Source organism: Mustela putorius, unplaced genomic scaffold (assembly GCF_011764305.1).
Source record: "Mustela putorius furo isolate JIRA1106 unplaced genomic scaffold, ASM1176430v1.1 tig00000224_pilon_pilon_pilon, whole genome shotgun sequence".
In the NCBI taxonomy this organism is placed as follows: domain Eukaryota; kingdom Metazoa; phylum Chordata; class Mammalia; order Carnivora; family Mustelidae; genus Mustela; species Mustela putorius.
In genome coordinates, this window is record NW_025421321.1 from 30422423 (window position 1) to 30446097 (window position 23675).

Consider the following 23675-nt stretch of genomic DNA (forward strand, 5'->3'; position numbering starts at 1 on the left):
TAATAGAATTAAAAAAAAAAAAAATGCCACCAATAGTAGCATACTCCCCATTATAAAGTCCAGGCTTATATTTATGTATTTTTTAGAGATTAAACAAGTTAATGATACAATGCAGGTCACAGAGGCAGTTATAGGAAAACTGGAAGGAACTGTTATCAATATACTCCAAGAGACTAAGCTTGCTCCAAGTTTCTTAAACTAGGACTACCTTTACTGAGATAGTGTAAGGGCAAAAGTTAAATATCAATTAACAGGCATCATCACATCTTCGTTTTCTTTTCTCTCCTTTCCCTAATTTAGAAGCTAATCTCTTCTAAAGCAGGCCCAGAATTCCCAAAGGTAAAGCTCTGTGATTTTTTTAAAAATTTTAAGTAGGCTCCAAGCCCTATGCCAACACAAGGCTTGAATTTACGACCCTAAGATCAAGACCTGAGTGGAGATTAAGAGTTGGGACACTTAACTGAGCTATCCAGACACCCCAATCTTTGATTTTTAAAACGTTGTTGTTCCTTTGCTCTGTTAAGTTTATGTACTATTTAATGTGCTACAATACTTACTACTAATCAGTTACTGTTTGGCAAACTTAAAACCATGTATAAGAACACATACTCAAAATTCATTCACTTCATTAAGGCACTGATTAACCACAGGCTGATATGTTTTTTTTTTTTCACCACAGCATTTACTGTGAACAGTTTGACTCCTCTGGTCACCCTCCTCTCTCTCCCAAAGAGTAACCTTTTTCTTCCCCTGCCCCCAAATATAAACAGAACCTGCTTTGCCAATTGATGAAAGCAGTAATCTCCATCAGAACTATTAAACTACAGAAGATTTAACACCACAGCCACCCTGTCCAATATTCAACTATAATAAAAATGCCAAAAAAAAAATCAATTCTGAATTTAAAATTCTTTGAAACATTTTCCTACCTTCACACTGGTTCCTTGGAAGAATCTTCCACCTTGTTTTTATCACATTTTCCAAAATTTGTAGTCCATAATACTGAAAATTGGAGAATAGAAACATGTGAATATATTGTTATAATACTGGCAACTTTCAGGATTCACAAATGGACAGACATTCACACATTTACATCTAAAGTTTCAAAAACATTATGCTACCAAGTTTAATTACATATATTAAACAAGGATCTATTCACCCATATACTGAGTTTTCATGCATTTTCCTCATTTTATTGATTACTACTCTATTTAATGTCCTGCTGTTTATACATGCTCACACCAGGAGGAAGAACCAAATAAAAAGCCCTTTAAGCAGCCAAATGGGCTTATCTGTAGAAGGAAAAGTAGCAGCCAGATATGAATTCACAGCATAAATGACTGCTCACAGGCTCACGTACTTTAACACGACCAGGCTCCTAAGAATTTAGCAGCTTGGATGCTCTCAAGCTTCCTACCATCTTCTAGGAGTTGTAAGCTCTTGGCCAAGTATTAAAGTATTGTCACAGATACTTTCTATAGAAAGTGTTTATAAACATCTCTGGTGTGTTACTTAAGGAGCAGCAAGACAACCCACGGGTTTAATTTTAAATTTTAATCCCACCCTTATAGTTGCTATTTCTACTAATTTAAAGATAAACTTTTGTGCACAGTCAAAAATACACAAACGCATGTTGCAATCTGTTTTTACCTTTCAGGTATTCCTTCCTAAATATAAAAGTCTTAACTAAAAACGTTAAGAAAATAAATACAGATACCACTTTCAAGCCATTTTGTCCCTCCTGCTGATTACTCACTCTAAATAGTCAACAACATTCACAACAATTTATAATACTATAGGAGTTACTACCCAAAATTATTACCATGACCAATTAGTGTGGATAGACAGGAGGAAGAAAAGGGACAAAACTGTTGTGGTATGTTTCAATTATCTTAAGTAGGGAAGAATGAGCTACAATACCTGAAAGGTAAATTCATTCATATATAGACATAGAACCACAGATTGCAAGTTTTGGCTGAGAATAAGAGTTCATCTTTAAAATGGTTAGTCATCACACAATAAAATAGGAGCATTAGTATTTCAACCAAAGGGATCATGTGAATGCTCATTTTATCCAAAGCACAATATAGACTGTCCCAAACTACATTGTGCTCAAATAGTAAATGTTTTTGCTGTTTTCTTTCATTTTAACATTTCATACTTTTCAAGAAAAATTTGCCATTTCAACTAAAATCCTACATTTTCACAACATTCCTTAAGACAACTTCCAAAATAAAAACAAGGCCAAAGCAAAACTCTGAAATTACAAATTTGATACCATCAAAGGGTTTCATAATCAGCAGTAAATACTGAAACTTTCTAACCTGCTCATTTACAATCCCTTTATAGGTCTAGGTCTCAGAAAAATATAAACAGGCAAAAAAGGTTTCTGATTCACTGAAATTTTAAATTAACTTTTGAAAACATACTACCCTAAAAACTTAATTTTATAGAGACAAAATAACACTGTCGAAGTTTTACTAAGTCAAAACAAAGCACTTCTTACAATATATCCTCTTGTTAATTCTTAACCAATTAAAAAATCTTTAAAAAACTAAAAATCCACCATAAATACACGAGTAAGCAGCAGTAACCCCAATGATAATTTCACCCTATTTAACCAATGTTTTACAGCTTATGCTATTACCCTGCTTCCTTTATGTTTGATACTTTGTTACCTAAATTTACTTACTAACCTCTACTCCCTTCTCCAACTGTAAAATGGTAGCATTAGCTTGCTGAAGATACAATTCTTATTTTTCCTTCTGCCAACAGGCTGAGGTAGTAAGCCCAATAAAAGCTTTTCAAAATTTAAGTCAAAGGAATACAAAGATCGCCATCATAATATTCTAAATCCCAATCTCACCTAAACATTAACACTCCACATATGAAGAGAACTCACATTTTTTGAAATTGAGTATTTTTGGCTAAAATAATCTTAACTGCTAACCAAATCTAAGGGCCAATGATAAATGACTATTTTGGAAATATCCATACATAATCCAAGCATCACTCTAAAGAATTAATCACATTTCTGCTTTACATCTCAGGAATTGAGAAATCCACTGCTGAGTTATGAAGATGAGGGACAGATAACAGCAAAGACTAAATGAAAAAAATAAATGCATGAAATGATCCCTATGGTAGAAATTTCTACTGAGCCCTTAGAAATACTTATTTTATGCATTGAATTCCCCTTTCCCCCCACCGCCCATGAAACAAAAACAATTGATGAACAGAATTCAGTTAAAGGGAATCAAAAGGGTAGACCTTGTGGAGGCCTGCCGTCAAAGCCTAGCTGTGTCAGTTGCACAGGAAGACACCCCTTTTCTTCCTATTACAAGCAATCAACATAATGGAACATTATGATTAATATCAGGTAGTGTTAACATCTTTAAAGAAAAAAAAAATGATTGCATAAAAGCCAAATGTCATAGTGCATAAATTTAGCACCAAATCATTTGTAATTTATGTAAATTGAAGAATTCTTTACCTGTTGCTTTCTTTCTGTTCCTCTAATCATCTCATTTTTCACAAGACAAATTTGAGTTTTTAAAAATACTGTTGATAAATCAACTTAAACATTAGTAATGTCTGTCAGTATAAAAAGCAAAATTTACCAGGCAAGCAAACAGGCAAACACTATTATGTTACTTAAGGTTAGCACTTTGAGGAAGTTCTGGACTGTATTTTTGCCCTAAAATTTACAAGATGTCAAAACTAATTAGTATTTTAAAACTGTTAATTAATACAGTCTGATTTCAGAAACAGATGTGAAAATGGCTATTTTCTGTTTTAACACAATGTATAACAAGTGGAAATCTTGTGTGTATTAAACAGAATGCCATGCATGGTATTTTATTACTTTAAGGCAGTTTAAAGAGAAGTGTGAATCATCAAGCCTAAAACAGTCAAAACACATTTTGATCAACCCTTCTGTTCAAACTAGGAAAAAAGGACCCAAATTATAACATTTTTCAATTGCAAATAAAAACTGAGTGCTGTCCCATTAAAAGCATTGGTACCATGGAGCAGGGTTTTATGCTGCCCACACAACTTGGGTGTTGGTGCCTAGCCTGTATTATTATATTGATTACTTGCCCAAAATAATTCCTCTGATGTTATGTTTCATCTCTGAGTAACATTCAGAATTTATGCTACTTAGGTCTGTATACATACTCTAAAAACAAAAACAAAAACAAAAAAGCAAGCAAAAAAGCCACCTTGCATACTAGTCCCAATTATAAAACTTCATTCATAATTCTTAGGACTATTTGCAAGAATTAATTCTATGTTTAAGACTAAATTTTGAAATAAGTTAACAATATTAAATAATTTGAGATAACAAATGCAATACTAAAAATGAGATACCTTCCTCAAAGTTTATGACTGGAAGAAAAGAAGAAATAATGGATTTTAAAACCACCACTTGCTTACTTTCGTGTTCATATTCTGTGAAAATTCCAAAATTGTGTCGACTCTTGTCCACGCATCAGGATGCTCCTTTAAATGTGTCAGTACTTCTTGAGCCATTCTTTGCTAAAATATTATATGAAAATAGTTTTAAGCTCACTTGTTCTTTTTAATCATTCATTAAAAATGATATTGAGCAAGGCACAAATCCTAATATGACAGTGATTCTACTAACTTTCTGAAACACTCAAAGAAATAATTAGTCCAGACAGAAATGAAAATGTATCCATTACCACTCTTAAACTTCAATTTAAAACAGGAATATCTCTCTCTGAAACAGAGTAGTTTTTTTTGCAATCTACTTTATTTAGCATTCTCAAAATGGAACTTAAAACCCAACCAATACTAACAAAAATTTCTCTAATGTGAAGTTCTTAGCACTTAACAATCAAGTGAAAGCAACATAAAAAAAATTCATTTATACTTAAATTATGTAATGGTACTACCTGCTTTACAAGTTACCAAGATGTCTCCAACAAACCTTACCTATAAATATGTATTTCATGAAGAAGAAAAAAAAATACATACACCTTTTTTCTTGGGAAAACTGGTAAAAACTAAGTCTAAGTAAGGCCACAAACCCCAAATACCCACAGATATATATAAAACACGAAGACCATAAAACCCTTTTAAAGTCTCTTAAATTTATTTTAAATATACCTTATCCACTCTGAAAGTCTTCTGAATTTATCAAATCCTAGCTTATTTTGAAAATTTCTGTTTTTTGGGGCACCTGGTTGGCTCAGTGGATTAAGCCTCTACCTTCTGCTCAGGTCATAATCTTAGGGTCCTGGGATCCAGCCCTGCATGAGGCTCTCTGCTCAGCAGGGGCTTGCTTTCCTACCCCCTTACCTGCCTATTTGTGATCTTCCTTTGTCAAAATAAACAAAAATCTTAAAAAAAAAAAAAAAGGCAAAACAAAACTTCTGTTTTCATATCTTTAAGAGCTCATGTATTTGCGAGCGAGCAAGCATGTGTGCAGAAAGGGAGAGAGAGAGGGAGATGGGCAGAGGGAGAAAATCTCAAGCAGACTCTGCACTGAGCACGGAGCCGATGGGAGTGGTTGATTCCAGGCCCCTGAGATCATGACCTGAACTGAAACCAAGAGTCAAACATTTAACCTACTGGGCCACCCAGGCACCCCTGTTTTCATCTTTAAAATGCAAGACGAGGAATAATAAAAACCTATATAGCCAACATCTATAATTAACAAATGTTAAACAATTTGCTTTACTTGTACTTTTCTTTCAAACATAAAAGATCTAAAACTTATGGAAATCACCTTTATACCTTTTCTCCAGTGCCATTTCCTTCCTTTGTTCCTTCTTTAGAGAGAATGACTTTCATGAATTTGGGGTCTTTTCCTGTCCATATTTTCTCAGCACATGCATAAATTTCATGGATGATACAGTTCTGTGGTCACTAAAACACTACGATCTGCTCTTTTCATTTGACACTCTCCCTTAGCTTTATTGTAACAGACAACTGAATTTTAGAGATCTAGCCATACTGACACTATATATCTAGCCTCTTCATTTTAACCCTTATAGTTTAATGGTATGAACACATTTTACCAAAGGCTGTTAATTCTATTGAATTTTTTTGAAGAACAGCTTAATCTTTTCACCTTTAAAGGCAGTTTTGTAGCTCAACTGGATCCTCCCTAATTACCTTCCCCCTAGTTCTATCACATGTAAGTAGAAAGCTTGTTAATTTTCAAGTATATCAATTATCTTTGTTAGACTGATTCAACTTGATCAAGGCTTTAATTCTACAGGTTTCAAAGCAAGCATCAAAGAGGGGGAAAGATACATTCATTCTAATTTGAACCATCTCTGACAGACACCTCAGAATCTTTAACTCAGGTTTGATTCCAATTTACAAAGAAAAAAGTTCCTTATTTTGGCTTTGATGTTTAAGAATTATTTTCCTTAGGTAGCAGATATAGTGGTTTCCCCATCAACCAACTAGGAATATACGCTGCTCATTGTTTAGAGGAAAACTGAAAATACATACCCACTAAGTAATGGGTTTTTGTTTTGTTTTTAAAGATTTTATTTCTTTATTTGACAGAGAGATAGCACAAGTAGGTAGAGCGGAAGTGAGAGGGAGAAGCAGGCTCTTCACTGAGTAGGGAGCCCAACAGCGGGCTAGATGCCATGACCTGAACTGAAGGCAGGCACTTCACTGACTAAGCCATGCAGATGTTGCTAAGTAGTGCTTTTGCACCTTGACACCACCACCAGAATCACCACAGAACTTGGAAGAAAAAAACAGCTGACTGGATTCCAACCTACAAGTACAGAGTTAGAGCTAGAGTATAAGCTCTTAAAATACATGTATTTTGATTAGATTTTATTAAGGAGCTAACAGTTTTAAGGAGTTTTAATTATGCTATATAATGACAAAAAGCAGAAATAATAATGATCTGAGTTATCTAGGGCCAAAGCACACTTGATCAATGTTTTGTTTAACTTTTTTTTTTTTTTAAGATTTTATTTATTTATTTGACAGAGAGAGACCACAAGCAGGTAGAGAGGCAGGCAGAGAGGAGGAAGCAGACTCCCTGCTGAACAGAGAGCCCAATGTGGGGCTCTATCCCAGGACCCTGACATCAGGACCTGAGCCAAAGGCAGAGGCTCTAACCCACTGAGCCACCCAGGAGTCCCATTGATCAATGTTTTGATTCTCTCCCAAAGAATATCTGAGTACATCATTCCTTTTCTCACTAGCTATACATTCCTTTTCTCACTAGCTATACTTGCACATAAAATGGTAACAAATACCAAGAACACTAGGTATATCAAAGATCCATGCCTAGTAAAAGTTACTTGGTCACGATACTCTATTAGAGGTTTTAAAATGATGCCAATTGTACACAGAAGTGAATACTCACCTCACTATTATCATTAACACTGCATAAATCATGTCATTTCCTTTTAGGCGTCCTTTTACTCTATGAAGTCACTTCTAGAATTTGTATCTTAGTCTCTATTTTGTCCTAACCCCACAATCCTTACACAATATTCTTTTATTAACTTAGAACTCCAGGAGGGGTTAAAAAAAATACACAAAAGGAAACTAAAGGAGAAAATTTGGTATCTCCCTGTGTTACTTACTGAATGGTGAAAGTATTTTAGTTGCTAAGCAATAGATTAAGAGTTCAAGTCACTTAACACAGCATTGGAGAAAACACCCAACTCTTCAATATATTTTCCCCCCGCTGGCTGCCGAACTTGGGTAAAAATAGAAAAATACTTAGAAGAGAAGACAGTTCTAATGTTACAGTGTTAAATATCCTTCTATACTGCCCATCTGGACATAAGCTCCAGGTATAGATTAAAAGGCACCACTCTAACAATCTCTTCCTCTCCAAAATTAATATAATCCTTAAAAAAATTAGCTTCCTCTAAGTTTTGATGTTTAATTAGCATAATTTCTATGGTTGCCATTTTTAGCATATACTCTATGAAATTGAATAAAAATTAAGAAACCATACTGTATTTTAAAACAATGAGTTTGCACCATATGCTAAATTTTCTTCGTTATACTTCCTAAAGTACCCTTTTAACAGAATGCCTTCTAAGTATGAGGTACCATAACAGGTGCTTTCACAAAACCTACTAACTTCTAGCCTCTTGTATGGTAGATAAGTTTGTAGCTGACACTCTAGAGCAGTAACTAGAAAACTTACTGGACAACCAAGATACCTATCACTGAAAACATGTTTTCCCGGACAGCTTTTTTCTTTTTACTTATAATAAACCCCCAAAGAAGTGGATATGAAAAACCCACTAGAACTAGAAGTGTAAAGATACACCTTTAGAAAAAAGTTTTTTTTGCTGACTTTAAGCTCTAAGCCTCCACTTCCTTATCTATAACAATGAAAAATATCAGTTTCCAATTATCTTTATGTAACTGATCTGTCCTGTAAGTAGACATAAAATTCTTACTTTTGGGGAAGTTTATTTTGACTTGATAAATAGAAAACACTTTCCTAAGTCTACATTTTATTTAATCAAATTTAAAACAAATCATTAAATCTCAATAATGTGAAACATTACTAAAAGCAGTAGCAGCGCATATATATATATATATATATATATATACACACACACACACACTTTTAGTCTTTTTTTTTTTTTTTTTTTAAAGTAATCTCTATACCCAACATGGGGCTTGAGCTCATGTCTGTGAGATCAAGACTCACATACTCTTCCAACTGAGCTAGCCAGGTACCCTACCACCAATATATTCCTCATGATAAAAATTACTGTTACTTCTTAAATTATAAGCCTGGAAGAACACTGGTCTCTGTTTATCCTCATACTTTTAGATGTTGTGAGTTATGTTAAAAAGAACAAAGATTTAAACAGCAGCAGCAGCTAAGTGATGTAACAAAATTAAATGCCCATCTTTCTAATGGCTACAAGATTAGAGCTTCTAATATATTCACAGTTGAGCTCAACCTTACTTATATACTTTCCTCCAAAAGCAGCTGCTTTCTACACATGCATGTTAGAATAAAATGAAGCTTAAAGCTCCAAGTTGAATTTGGAGCACAAAGAAACTACTACATTGTATGTGTAATACATATGGATGGAAGACCTTTTCAGGAAGACTTTGGGGACAATAATGTGGACCAAAAGCCCTTAGGAGTTCTAAAACTGAACCAAACTTACAAAATCTGAAGAATAATTTTTACCACTCATACAACTTTTATGGCCCCCCTTTCACTTTACACACTTTCTCTTTTACACACACACACACACGAAAGTAATGTTGGATTTCAGAGGAAACTGAAATATTTATGCACACGGTAGTATTTATACATCATGCTTTTGGACCATCTATAAAAGATACAATTTCTACCTTTCAGGTTTCTAAACAGTATGATAGCACTCAGGGTTTAAATATGCAAATATAAACTAGTATCTTGAAGATATAATTAACTTCCCATATACTAACCAGACATCATCTACTAGGAATATGGTATTTTGGTAACAACATTTTATTGGTTTTTGTCACATCACCTCAAGATGTTTAAATCCAATAGAAAATTTCACTCATTTAAAACCCTTCATGTGATTAACTCCACAGAGTGAAGAATCAAGATTGCCCAGTTTCTTCTAACATCAACTAAAAAATTTATGAATATTCCTGTCTTGTCTAACATTCAACTGGCTGTTTAAAAACTTTAATCTGATCAAAACATGGATTATGTGTAAGGTAACTGCCTACAGTAATTGACCACTTTTACAAGTCTTTAATTCAAATAACTTAAATTGCTCAGTATTGTTGGACTCTTAAAAGGAGTTTTATCAGTGAAGTACTTCTGTAATTTAAATGTTTGAAAAATACAAGAATCTTTTAACTCCAAATATATTACATACATAGAAGATAACAATCTTTAGTATCTATAAAACATTTAATACGTTAGGCTCTATCTTTCATTAAACTGGCAAAAGGTTTCTTAAAGACAGAATGGTAAGAATATATCCAAAACATCTCATTCTAACCATGTCAGAATATAATGCATATAATACAGCCTCTCCAGACTGCTTCTCACTGCTTAATATATAGTTCCAATTTAACATAAACTATGCAACTTTTTAAAAAGGCGATAATTTAAAGTTTTATTATAAACCGAATAATACCGCAATAATGTTAAAAAGTTTTGCTCAACTACTTTACCTGGGCTCCTTCTCCATGGTATAAGCAATTCACCACATTGTCTAGAAGGTTGATATCCAGTTTTTGGCTGAAATCGAGCAGCTGACGAGCTGCATGGTCTGCTAACATTGTCATAATTGCTGGCATAGATTACTGTAAATAAAGAAAAAAATTTAAGGCGCCTATGAAATTTTGGTATTACCAGTCAGAAACTTTCTACTCCAGTTATTTTACTTCAACCATGTTCTTACAAGTATTATAATGAATATTTTTAGAAACTACCCAAGTAAGAGTAAAAGCAACTAAATGCTGAAGATACTTAGCCACTCCATAACTGTTTTTGTTAAGGTCCATTCAACTTTTCTAGTGTCTGTTTTTTTTTTTTCTAGTGCCTATTTTAAATTACCAGAAAAATCTTACTGTTCTACTAATATTTAAATAAAATTACTCCTAACCATTAGGAGTAATGGAACCATTATTAGAAATTTATGGCCCTAAAAACTGAAACAAAGTCTTAATCTAAGATTTTTTGGTACAGATAAAGTTTAAGTGTATTTCCCTCTTCCTAAATATGGTCTTCTATTTCAGTAGGAGCTCCCTTCCCTGTATATTACCCTAATTTTTAGGATATACTGAAAAAACAGGAAGATGCTAAGAGCTAAATGTGGTACCCAAGTTTTCTTACTGTATATACCAATTACTAGCAGAACTTAAAATTTCTATATTCAAACCATCTATTTGTTTCTTTCAACACTCAATGAATTTGGAGGTTAAAATTCCTCGAACAAATGTCTAGAAAAACACTTTACAGTAATAACTCAAACTTTTTTTTTTTAATTTCCAGGTATTCACTGGCAAGGTAAAAAAACTGTAAAAGCTTGCCAACTATTTTCCAAATAAAAACAAATTCTATGATAACAGAAAAACGAACTTCTTCACTTCATATAATGCACTGGCTAAAACCTACCAGCTCATATGCAATGCTATCCTTTTAAGAGGATTCTAATCCAAGATGCTGGCACACATTCACATTTCTTTTGCCCAGCATTATAAAAATCTTTCTTTTGCTTTTTCTTCAAAGCCAGTGCCACTTGAGTCTGGCTGGCTAAATCGGCACTCCTTAACCTTTTTGGGTCAAGATGCCTTACAATCAGAAGAACACGACAGCTCCTACTAAATTTTAAAAATTCACAATTTTGTAAAAATTACACCCTGAAAGCCATGCATGAAACCTCAGGTTAAGAACCACTGGTTGACTGCAGTTAGACCCAACAAGGTTGCAGGTCATCTCCACTTCTCCCCCTCTTAAAAACCTTCCAGGACCAGGAAATGGGTGGGATTTGATTACATTTTGTTTGATAGGAAAAACATTATTTCTTGGCTACTTGAGAGCAGTTTTTAAATGTTAACAACACTGGCAGCAATTTCAATTTTAACACAAATGCTTTACTTAATGATAATGCCAACTGCAAAAAAATTAAATATAAATGGTGAGTCAGTAAGTTAGAGATAATGTAGAAATCGAGAGATTTATAGAGTTCCAAGAATTTTGATTCCTCTGAAATATTTCAGCCCATTACTGACAGCAATACTAATAAGAATTCAAACATTTTATAGCAATTACTAATGTTTTTAATATCGAAATACCTGACATGCATCAACAAAAATCTGACCTACATATGAATATAAAAATGGATATATATTCCACCAACCTGTATAAATTTCTTGCATCTTATACCATAAAATTTTAAGGATCAGAACAGTCTTAAAAACTGAGGTTGAAAAACAATGCCCACAAAGCACCAAGATGTACATATCAAAAGTTTTAAATTTTTGGTGAAAAACTGAACGAACTTTTCTTCTATGCACTCCTATCATAATTTAATAACCCAAACAAGAAAGAACAATTTAAACAATTTGACTATGAAAAGTTTCATTTTCAAGTACATTGTCTTTACAAGAGTTCTTCGAGCTAAATTCTTGTGAAAAATCAGGTTTAAAATAAAATCTCGTGTTAAATACAGTAGTTTGCCATCCTCAGAACTAGCTGCTATCTTCGAAATGACCTACCTAATCTTGAACTGTACAGAAATGGCGGCTTTCTGGTCAATGCCAAGCACATTGAGTCCCCCAAATCAAACAGCTTCCAAAACATTCTTTCCACTAACAGCAGTGTCCCACACGCTTAAGATACACAATCAGGCAGATAGCAAACAACCATCGGTGGGAGAGCGTGAAACCACAATCGTTTTCTTTTCTTCTTGGGACACTCAATCCTAAAATCCACTCACTGGATAGCATATACAAGGGATTATCCAGCAATGTGACTCTACAAGTGACTACCAAAATACCTTCACTGCCACTTCAAACTGAATAAGCAGGCCACTGCCAGCTCCCATGCAAACCATAACCGTAACCGTTGCTTTATGATTACTAAGTAGTAGGTCAAAAAACAAGTCGCTACAAGGAGAGACTGCTACTTAGATGTGTGGGCAACTGCCTGCTTCATTCAGTAGAAACACACCTCACGAAGGCCCGCCCTCCCCTCGCTTCCCACCCGAACCGATTTGCAGCAGTTCTAACTATAGCATACCCGAGCACGCACTCACCCCGCCCATACTCGGAGGAGGCATTTAGACCAGGCGCCTGAAGTTCACCGCCCCATTCTCAATGCAGCATGGCCTCTGCGTGATCGGAGAAGGTCCCGGCTAGGAAAATCTTTAAAGCTTCCTCCACTACACCACTTCTTCCCACCCATCCCAAACTCGGAGATATCGGAATGAAGGAGAATCAGGGCATCTTCCACCGTACAATGCTAGCAGTAAACGATCTGGTGGTCACTTAACACACTCAAACCTCACCCCCCCCCAACAAACTACAGCACGAAATCCCACTTACAGAACCCTGAACCACCAACTAACCATTCCTATTTCTAAACCTAGCCTGCAAAAAAACACATTTCGAGTTTCCCTGCAGGAGGAGGAGGGAGTCGGCAGCCCCTCCCTCCCCCGATCCCCAGCTCTCCACCGAGGGGCCACGTGATGCAGGCGGACGTTTCAATGCTGCTGCACTAAATATTTCTGGAAACTTCCACTCCTAATAATTTACAGAGATGTTCCTGAAATCACCCCAACTTCTCGCCAGCCCCCCGGGCTGGGGAAGCCCTTCCACCCCCACACCGGCCCCGCTTCACTATCACGCTCCTCGCCTTCCTCCACCTCCACCCGCACACGCGAATAACCCAGCAAGCGCTACCCTCTCGCGGCCGCCTCCCCGCCTCCATCCCCCAGCGGCAGAAGCGGCTCCATTCAATCGCAGGCTCTGCTGTGGGCCCGCCGCCGCCTCCCGGGCTCGCCTCCCGCTGCTGCCGCCGCGCCCCACGCCGGCCTCCTCCCGCCCGGCCGCCGCCCGACCCTCGGCCCCAAAGACACAGTCGACTTACCCAGAGATTGAACCAACTGCTTCTTCTTTCCTTGTCGGGGGATTAGGGCGAGGGAAGGTGGGGAGGGGGGAGAGGGGAGGAAATCAAGGTGGGTTTCACAGTTTTCCCACCTTAAAAAAAAAGGAAATTAAAAAAACGAAGATAAGGGCAAAAAAAAGCTCAACAATATTTACTATTTCAGGGATACCCCCCACGACACACACCCACCCGCCCCCCCAAAAAAGGAAGGGGAATTAATCCGTGGAATAAATGCTCCCGCCTGGCTGGGGAGTGAGGGAAGGGGGAGGGGAAAGGGGTCAAGTCCCAAAGATTCAGCCCCAGGGGGACCCTCCAGCCACAGGCGGCAGCAGAAGCGGCAGGAGTAGGGGGTATAGAGTCCACAAGGTCGGGGGACGCTCTGCTGCCAGTTGCAGTCCGACTCCCCCCTACCAAAATACAGCTCCCTCTCTCACGCGGCTCCGGCGCTGGGCCCCCCCACCCAGGCTCGCCTAAACTTTCCCCCCTTCTCCTGCTCCTCAGCGACTGGTGGTTCCCCCCTCCCCCTCTGGGTGGTTGCACGGACTGCAGCAGCAAAGACTGGAACAGGCACCGCCGCCGGGGCTGTAGCTACTGTTGCTCTTGCTGATGCTGTAGCTCCCGCTGCTCCTGCCGCGGCCGCTGCAGCCGCTTCTCCCCCTCCTCCTAGTGCCTCAAACTCGGAACCGGTTGAAACCGGTTCAGACTGGGAGATTCCATCTCGGTTGAGTTTTCAGCCCATGGCGCCGCGGAGCGTTTGGAACCTGGGCCTCCGCCCCCAGCCCGCCTGCCCATTGGCCGGTCCCAGCCACAGCCGCGCCATCAACCTACGTCTTATTGGCCAGATCGCCCGTCAATCCCACCTCAAGTCTCCACACGAGCCCGCCGCTTCGGCCCCCGCCTCTTTCCAGCAGCGATTTGCCTGCAGAGTGGGGGAGGGGAAGTGGGGCGGGTCGAAAAGGAGCATGGAGGAGGGTGGAGGAGGAGGAGGTGGGGCGAAGAGCTGAGCCCAGCTGAGAAGAGAGCGAAGACAAGCCGCGCGGAGGATTGGTGAGAATGACATGTCAATCAAGTAAAGCCCGCCCTCAACTTCCCGTCCCCCTTCTGCTGCTCCCCCTCCCAGTGCTTAGCCCGCAGGCCCGGCCTTTCCGGCTCGCTCATTGGTTGGGCGCCTTTGGTGACGGAGAAGGTGGGGCGCAGCTTGTGAGCTGGTGGCGGCGCGAGTTTGAGCGGGGCGCGCGGCAGCGTTCGCTCGGCTGTCTCCGGATCCGCGCCGGCCCGCCCCCGCCTGCTCCCGCCAACCTGCGGGGTGTGAGCCCGCCGTGTTCAGGACCCGCCCCCTCAGAAGGGAGCCCCGCTTTGAGAAGGGAGAGCACACCCAGTTGTTTTTATTAATTGGGGAGGGGTGGAAAAAAGGAGTGAAAAGGACGCACCGGAGACCAGTTGTAGGCCTCGGACTTCTCTGATCTATTTTGAAGGCCTGGCTTTGGGAACTGGAAGTTGAGGGTGAGAAAAACCGTGAAAGAGGTTAGGGTGAGATGTAGGGGCATGCACTCTTGGCGCCTCGTGATCTCAGAGTCATGGAAAAGGTGCCTGAATGGATCTTGAGAAAGGCTTTTTAACTTGGTGTCTTCGGGGCTGGGATCTGGCTGCCAACAACCAACACTTACTAGGAACGAAGACACTGTAATCCATATAATTGGTGTCACTTGGGGTTTTTTTTTTTGCTCGATTAGGGTGCATGCCAACAGCCATCAGGTGCCCTTGATCTGCCCTTACCTTTGACTTCTTTTCAGCATAGCTGCCCTTCACATTCTTCATCATCCCAAATAGTATTTTCTATGAAAGTCACATGCACGTGGCGTTACACGTGGTTGCCCCATTTGTTTGTCCCCAAGTGCTCTCCAAATCAGCTTTACTGATTTTTCTATGGTTAAACAGCAAGTAGCCCACCAAAATTTTCTAGGTCCGTTGTGCCACCAAGAGGTTAATTAATGATTTATTAAATTGCAATTTCAACAGCAGATCTTTTCTCTGGGAATGAACAATGGCTAACACCAAAACTACTTAAGAATAACTCCCTCCAAGGGGACTGGGTGGCTCAGTTGGTTAAGCTTTCGGCTCCGTCATGATAGTAGGGTTGTGAGATCCCTGTCCCTGCATACCCTCCCCGTTTGTTCTCTCTCGCTATCTCTCTAACAAAGAAATAAATCTTTAAAAAAAAAAATAATTCCCTCACCTTCCAATAAAGAAAAACTCTATAACTCAACTCCTGGATTTGCCAAAATAGTATTTTTAGATGACTTTCAGGTATAAGATTTTTATTCATTAACTAACTGAATAATATCAAGCTATATTTAATATACAACATACCTGGTATACACTGGTCATTTGGGATACTTATATTCTATTACCAGAAAAACTGGAGCTGTCCTGTTTTTATTTATTTTTTATTTTTTTAATTTTTTATTTTTTATAAACATATATTTTTATCCCCAGGGGTACAGGTCTGTGAATCACCAGGTTTACACACTATTTTTTTATTTTTTTAAGATTTTATTTATTTGACAGATCACAAGCAAGAGAGAGAGGGCGAAGCAGGCTCCTGGATGAGCAGAGAGCCGGATGAGGCTCACTCCCAGAACCCTGGAATCATGACCTGAGCCCAAAGCAGAGGCTTTAACCCACTGAGCCACCCAGGGACCCCATGGAGCTGTCCTGTTTTTATCTGTTTTTATTTTATTTTATTATTATTTTTTAAAAGATTTTATTTATTTATTTGACAGAGAGAGATTACAAGTAGGCAGAGAGGCAGGCAGAGAGAGAGAGAGGAGGAAGCAGGCTCCCTGCTGGGGAGAGAGCCCGATGCGGGGCTGGATCCCAGGACCCTGAGATCATGACCTGAGCTCAACCCACTGAGCCACCCAGGCGCCCCTTATTTTATTTTTTTTAATTTTATTATTTTTTTAAGATTTTATTTATTTATGTGAGAGAGAGACAGTGAGAGAGAGCATGAGAGGCGAGAAGGTCAAAGGGAGAAGCAGACTTCCCATGGAGCTGGGAGCCTGATGCGGGACTCCATCCCAGGACTCCGGGACGGGGACCTGAGCCGAAGGCAGTTGTTTAACCAACTGAGCCACCCAGGCGCCCTGTCCTGTTGTAAAAAGACTTTTTCCCTCTACATTCTCAGCTCTTGGCCACCATTCTTTTTTTTTTTTTTTGGATGGCAGACTAATAGTAAAAACTGACTAGGAATAAGTCTTGTCTTTGTTCAAGAGTGTGCCCTTGGGCAAGTCACTTCACCTCTTTGGACCTCAGTTTCCTTCTCATCCATCTCACCTGTTTAATGAGGCTGACATCATTAATGCCTGTTTCTTCTATGGAGGATCAAATGGGTATGAAGGAGCAGTGTAACCCATAAAGCACTGTGTAGATTGTAAAGTTCAAATAGTCTCAGTTTGCTGTCCCTTTGCCTCTTTTCATCCGATCTTTAGATCATATCCTAAGAGGTCATCTCTGTCTGAGTATCTTGAATTACATGTAAATATTTAGCCCATCATTTTTGCCCAGAATGTGCCAAAATGGAGTGTTCACAATCAGCTTGTTATTAACAAGTATAAAAAGAAATAATGGGAGCAGTTGTTTGATCACTGTATTTTCAAGATAAAATTCAGAACACAGGTCTGATGCATCGGATATTTTTTTCATTACCTTCATTTACTGGAATCAAACATTTCAAACCTTGGAGTGGGATATAGATAAGGAAATATAAGCATTGAGGGATATAGATAAGGAAATATAAGCTGTCTAGCAGGGTGAGACTTTTTGGTATAATATTTCACTGAACTCTCATAGTAACCTGTCAGATAGTTATTATTTTGCAATCTCATTCTTGATTCCCCCTCTTCAAACACACATACATAAACATATAGGTACACATCCCCTCACAGTAGTTGAGTCGACATTAGAACCTATGTGTTCTTTCTACTCACATTGTTCATCGGAAATAAGAGAAACAGAAACTCATAAATTCCTTTTTAGCACTTACTACTTATTTCTATTTAAAAAAAAAAATGGAGGGGGGGCGCCTGGGTGGCTCAGTGGGTTAAGCCTCTGCCTTCGGCTCAGGTCATGATCTCAGGGTCCTGGGATCGAGCCCACATTGGGCTTTCTGCTCAGCAGGGAGCCTGCTTCTGCCTCTCTCTCTCTCTGCCTGCCTCTCTGCCTACTTGTGATCTCTCTCTCTGTCAAATAAATAAAAAATAAATATATATTTTTAAAGTTTTTAAGATTTTATTTTTAATAATGTCCGCACCCAACATGGGGCTCAAACTCACAACTCCAAGATCAAGACCCATGCTCCACTGAATGAGCCAGGCAGGCACCACCATTTTTTAAAATTATTTTTAATTTAGAAAGTAATACATGATCATGGCTAGCAATTCAAACAATATAGAACGAAGTGCCTACAGTAAAAAGTAAATTTCCCCTCTGCATATCCCCACAGTTATTTTTCCTGCCCAGAAATAATCATTGTTAAGGGTGTGGTATGCATGCTTTGAGGTCTTCTCTATGCATTTACAAATGTATTTGCTTTGTGTTTTTTCAATATATATGACATCATACCATACATAGTTCAGTGATTTGTTTTTTACTTAAAAGATTAGTATATATAAATCCACCTTGTCCTTATTAACAGTCCCATAGCCTTCCACATCTTCTTAGTAATATAAATGATTTAACCATTCCCCTACTGAAGACAGCAGGCTATTTCTGGTTTTCTCTCTTAGAAATAATGCTGCAGTGAATATCCTTGTACATTAATTTTTGGGCCCAAATGTGAATATATCTATTTCTAGGTTAACATCCTAAAAGTGAAACAATGGTGTGGAAGACATTATATTTGTTATTGTGATAGGTACTACCAAGGTAACCCCTAAAAAAGTTGTATCAGTTTACATACCCATCACAATATGTGAATACTACATGTTTATTCCCTATTAAAGCCATAAATATTTTCTACTACAATCACACCAGCATTTTTTTTTTAAGATTTTATTTATTTATTTGACAGAGAGAAAGATCACAAGTAGGCAGAGAGGCAGGCAGAGAAAGAGGGGGAAGCAGGCTCCCTGCTGAGCAGAGAGCCCGATGCGAGGCTTGATCCCAGGACCCTGAGATCATGACCTGAGCCGAAGGCAGTGGCTTAACCCACTGAGCCACCCAGGTGCCCCTCAAATAAGCATTTTAATTTAATCTTTAGGCACTGAAGACAATCTCTTCTGATGGTGAGCTCTTCAAGGAATGTATAAATAATAAGATTAAATGTCCATATAATATAACAAAAAAAAGTTAAAGTAAGAACATGGAGTAAATCTCTTATCTTAATGATGGAATTTGTCATTTCACTTTTTTTGAGAAACTCGATACTACTTTGCTCTCAGAGATACAGCAGTGACCTTCCAACATGTTCTTCTTCCTATCAGTCATACAAAATGGACATTGGACTGAACATGAGTTGGACTCCCTGGGTGTATTCATGTATTGAACACAAATTCACAATTCCATGGGCTCTTTCTTCCAAAGAATCTCTATGGGATGATTGTAACTTTGTAAGGCCTGAAAAGAAACACTGGGAGAAATATTTATTTGTGAACATCTTATAAAGCAATTGTTTTTCTATTTGCTCTTAAAAATACTTCATAAAACAGTACTTCACATCACAACCATAGATTTAAAAAACATTACCAATAAAATGTGGACAACAGTATGATTATGTATGATGCTCAGACATGGAGGTAAGAGAGAAGAGATATGCTTTTCATGAAAAAATTAACCTGGAAAGGCAAAGTCCTATTCCTATCAACCTCAATTTACAATGTCAAAAATGTTTATGGAAAATTATGAATATTCTCTTTGTGGATCTAAATTCCCTTATTGTCTAAGACTTCAGCAAATAATCTATATGCAGTCTATGAAACCTCAAATCGATCAGGAGCAGAATCAGCAACTGTCTGCAAATAAGTTGCTGCCTTTTTGAGAACATAGCAAAAAAGCATCTGACAAGGCTGCCAAGCCTCAGAGTTATAGATTGACAGTCAGAAATTTATACAGTCCTGTGAGGTGACTGACATTCAACAATAGGTCCCAGACTCTTACTCATTGAGAAATGAGAAATAAAATTATCATTTAACTAGGATCGTTCTCAAGCAGGACAGGGGAAACCACAGAGTTGTATTTCTAAGTAAAAAATAAAAATATGTAAGTAAAACAGATCATTAGAGAAGATGGAATTAGTACCTGTAGCCTGGATGGAAAGATATGCTATTTCTTTCACACATAAATGTATTGTTATCTATTAGGCAACGAGAATCAGAAAAGTAAGTTTTTTTTTTGTTGTTTTTTTTTTTTTTAATTTATTTAGTCAGAGAGAGAGAGCGAGAGCAAGCACAGGCAGGCAGAGTGGCAGGCAGAGGCAGAGGGAGAAGCAGGCTCCCCATGGAGCAAGGAGCCCGATGTGGGACTCGATCCCAGGACGCCGGGATCATGACCTGAGCCGAAGGCAGCTGCCCAACCAACTGAGCCACCCAGGCATCCCAGAAAAGTAAGTTTTTTAAAAAGAAATGAAGAGGTGACCTAACCCATTTATTCAACAAATATTAAATTGAGTATTTACTGGTCACTGTTCTAAATGCTGAGGATTTGAGAGGAAGCAAATCCTACAAAAATCCCTACATTCATTGGGTTTTAAGTCTAATGGAGAACACTCGACGTAAATAACAAAGAAGTCGGAGAAATGGTGTGTTGTATGGTGACAAGTACTAAAGTTAGAAATGAATCAAGGTATTGAAATAAGAAGTTAGGGTTGGAGCAGTTTTCGGCAGGGTGACTAGGGAAGGTGTCACTTAAAAGTAAATTCAAAAGACCTGAAGGAGATGAAAGAAGAAGGCCTTGCAAGTATTTAGGAGAAGAACTTTCCAGGCAGATGGAAAAATAAAGGCCCTGAGGCAACAGCATATTGGTGTGTTATTTATAGTGGTGAACTAGTGTCAGCCCTGGGAACCAATTGTTAAGTTTTCAGGAATTTTGCGAGCTGGTTGTCAAACTTAGCCATTATAAACAATGAAATTATGTATAAATGTATTATTAAATAAATAAATTATATTAAAAGCCAAGGTAATAAATACTCAAGAGTCATCGCTTCCTAACTATGTTATTGTACTTTACCATTCTCTATGCTCTTTAGATTACTTACATCAATGGTGTTTGCATGATGGAAACACCATATAACGATGTGCCACTGTGCCTCTCTCCAACTTTTGTGACATCATATTCGTAGCCTGACATTGGCCATGGTAGGAGTACTTATAGTTTGGAAGTCAGCTAAAATTCAGGACTTTTTCTCCTCAGAGCTTGTTGTTAAATCTTTACCATCAAGGAGGCCAGTGTTGTGATCAGTGCTGACTGAGCAAGAAGGAGATGAAGTCATAGCATTAAAGGGGTCAGGTAAGGGGGCAGGTAAATTGTAGGGCCTTACTGTAGGCCACTGGAAATGCATTGGCTTGTTTTCTCAGCGACACTGGGAACCATACAAGTGATTGAACAGAGACATGATGACTTGACCTGACTTCAAATCTTACCAGAATCACTCTAGATGCTGTGAAGAGAATAACCTGGGAGCAAGGGTAGAACTTGGGAGAACACTTAGGAGACACTGCGTTCATCCACAGATTGATTTTGGTTTGGACCCGAATGGTAATCATGGAAGTACTCAAAATTAGAGTCAAAGGACTTCCTATAAGATTGGTTTGGGATGTGTGAGAAAGAGAGGATTCAGGGATGACTCCATGGATTCTGGCCCAAGTGACTAGAAGGGTGGAATTATTGTTTTTCTGAGATTGGCTGCAGGAGGAACAGTTTCGGGGGACTGTGGTAGAATTAGGATCTCAATTTTCCATCACCCATAAATTCCTTAAAGGCAAGGGCTTTGTGCCAACTTCTTAGTTGTACTTAATAAATATTTGTTGAATTCACAAATTAATCTTTTTTTGGCTTTTGTAATCAAACATAGCCCTGAAAATTAATGTTGATAAGAAGATGTTACCAGGGGGGTACCTGGGTGGCTCAGTCCTTAAGCATCTGTTTGGCTCAGGTCATGATCTCAGGGTCCTGGGATCCAGCCCCACTGGGCTCCCTGCTCAGTGGAAAACCTGCTTCTCCCTCCTCCACTCCCCCTGGTTGTGTTTCCTCTCTCGCTGTGTCTCTCTCTGTCAAATAAATAAATAAAATCTTAAAAAAAAAAAAGATGTTACCAGATGTGAAAGTCTCTAACTCTGTAACTCTAAAGAAAAAGAGAGAAGCTGCCCATTTTACTTCCTTTAATTCTCACACTTAGTAGATCTGACTGATTTGTCTCATGAATTTCAGGATATTATCACCATTAGCAGAAAACTTGAAAAGCAGACAAGAATAGTAAGACCTCATGTGTACTTGGACACATAAGTAATTTTGAGAAGGTATTATCAAAATTATGTTTCGAAGCCTTCTTCTCATATAATAAATTGAAAATAGATTCTAACAACAATAGAAAATGTTCTATCACGTGCTCTGACTTTAGAAGAAATGAAAAATCTAGCAAAATTGGTGGACCGATTTCAGTGATTCTTTATAGGGGGCAATTTTGCTCCTGAGGAGACATTTAGCGATCAACCGTTGCCTCACAAAACAACATTGTTAGCCAATGTCAGAATCAAACAGCATGTTACCAGACTAGATAGATCAGAAAGTGAAGGTAATAATAAACACCAGTATAATAATGACGAATACAAAGACATTGTTGATACTTACAAATGGTCAGGGATATGATGCTGCTAAATATTCTGTATGTAGAGAACAGTCCCCCCACAACAAAGAATTATGCAGCCCAAAATATCAATGGTGCAGTGTGGTATGGAGAGATGACAGCTACACTTGTGGTGGGGACAGCATAACGTAAAGTTGTGGAATCACTATGTGTGAAACACCCAAAACTAAGGTAACATTGTGTGTCAACTATACTTCCAAAAAAAAAAAAAAAAGAAAGAAATCAATAGTGCAGAGGTTGAGGAATCCTGATCTGTTTATAAAATATATGATGTTATCTTGGCTCGCTGGAGGAGGGAAAAAAGTGGAATCTCAACTATATCAGTGTTTCTCAAACTTTACTGTATATATGAATTGCCTGAGGAGCCTGTTGAAATGAAGATTATGTTTCAATAGATTTGGGGAAAGGCCTGAAATTCTGCATTTCTAACAAACTCCCAGGAAATGCTAATGCTTATGCTGATAGTCCATGGACCACACTTTGAGTAACAAGGCACTAGATTAAGCCACTGTGTTTTCTGTTGGGGTGGCATGGGGACAGAGATTCCTTAAGAATTTGAGAAGTTCCCCCCAAATAATGTTTGGAGCATGGTATGTGCAGTTTGTACTGGACTCATTAAAAATACATAATTTGGGGGGTGCCTGGCTGGCTCAGTCGGTGGAACATAAAACTCTTGATCTCGGGGTTGTGAGTTTAATGTCCATGTTGGGTATAGAGGTTGCTTTAAAACTTTGAAAAAAAAAAAGACATTATTTTTGAGTATTCTGTATTGTGCAATTCTTTCCTTTTTGGAGAAGTTTTAAAACATATCAACTAAGCATCATAAATACATTAGTGGAAGAATCTCAGCACCTCACCCTGTCTTTAGGCGGTACTAGGCTTGAACAATTTCAAGCTGACTCAATGTACTTATTGAGAATGTCAGAATTAAACAGCAGCTAGACAATAAACCCAGAGAGATCAGGTGAAGGTAGTTTTAAAACAGCAAATATGATAATGGTTAACATTTACTCAGCACTTACTATGGGCCAGGGACTTTTCTAAGCACTTTGATATGTATTCACTTAATTTTCTTGATAACCCAATGAGGTAGGAACAGTTATTATCACCATTTTAAGATGGGGAAATAAACACAGAAAGTTAAGGTATTTGAAAGTAAAGTGAAAAGTATGCCAGGATACCTAGATACAAGATAAAAGATGAATAAAG

The 23675-nt window shown here is 38.3% G+C and overlaps 1 protein-coding gene across 3 annotated transcripts in view; it reads right to left on the reverse strand.

Moving 5' to 3' along the window:
- Positions 1-13777, reverse strand: part of XPO1 (exportin 1) — a 46896-nt gene extending 33119 nt beyond the window's left edge. The window contains exons 1-4 of one of the 3 annotated variants that reach the window (XM_004742027.3): positions 13589-13777; positions 10168-10299; positions 4438-4539; positions 930-1002 (exon numbers count right to left, since the gene is read on the reverse strand). In XM_004742027.3, the coding sequence (XP_004742084.1) occupies positions 930-1002; positions 4438-4539; positions 10168-10293 (301 nt within the window). In that variant the 5' untranslated portion in view covers positions 10294-10299; positions 13589-13777. Of the gene's footprint in view, positions 1-929; positions 1003-3270; positions 3335-3493; positions 3613-4437; positions 4540-10167; positions 10300-12755; positions 12831-13588 lie in introns of those variants that run through there. The other 2 variants (XM_004742026.2, XM_045077885.1) reach the window with 2 other exon arrangements.
- Between the last annotated feature and the right edge of the window lie 9898 nt (positions 13778-23675).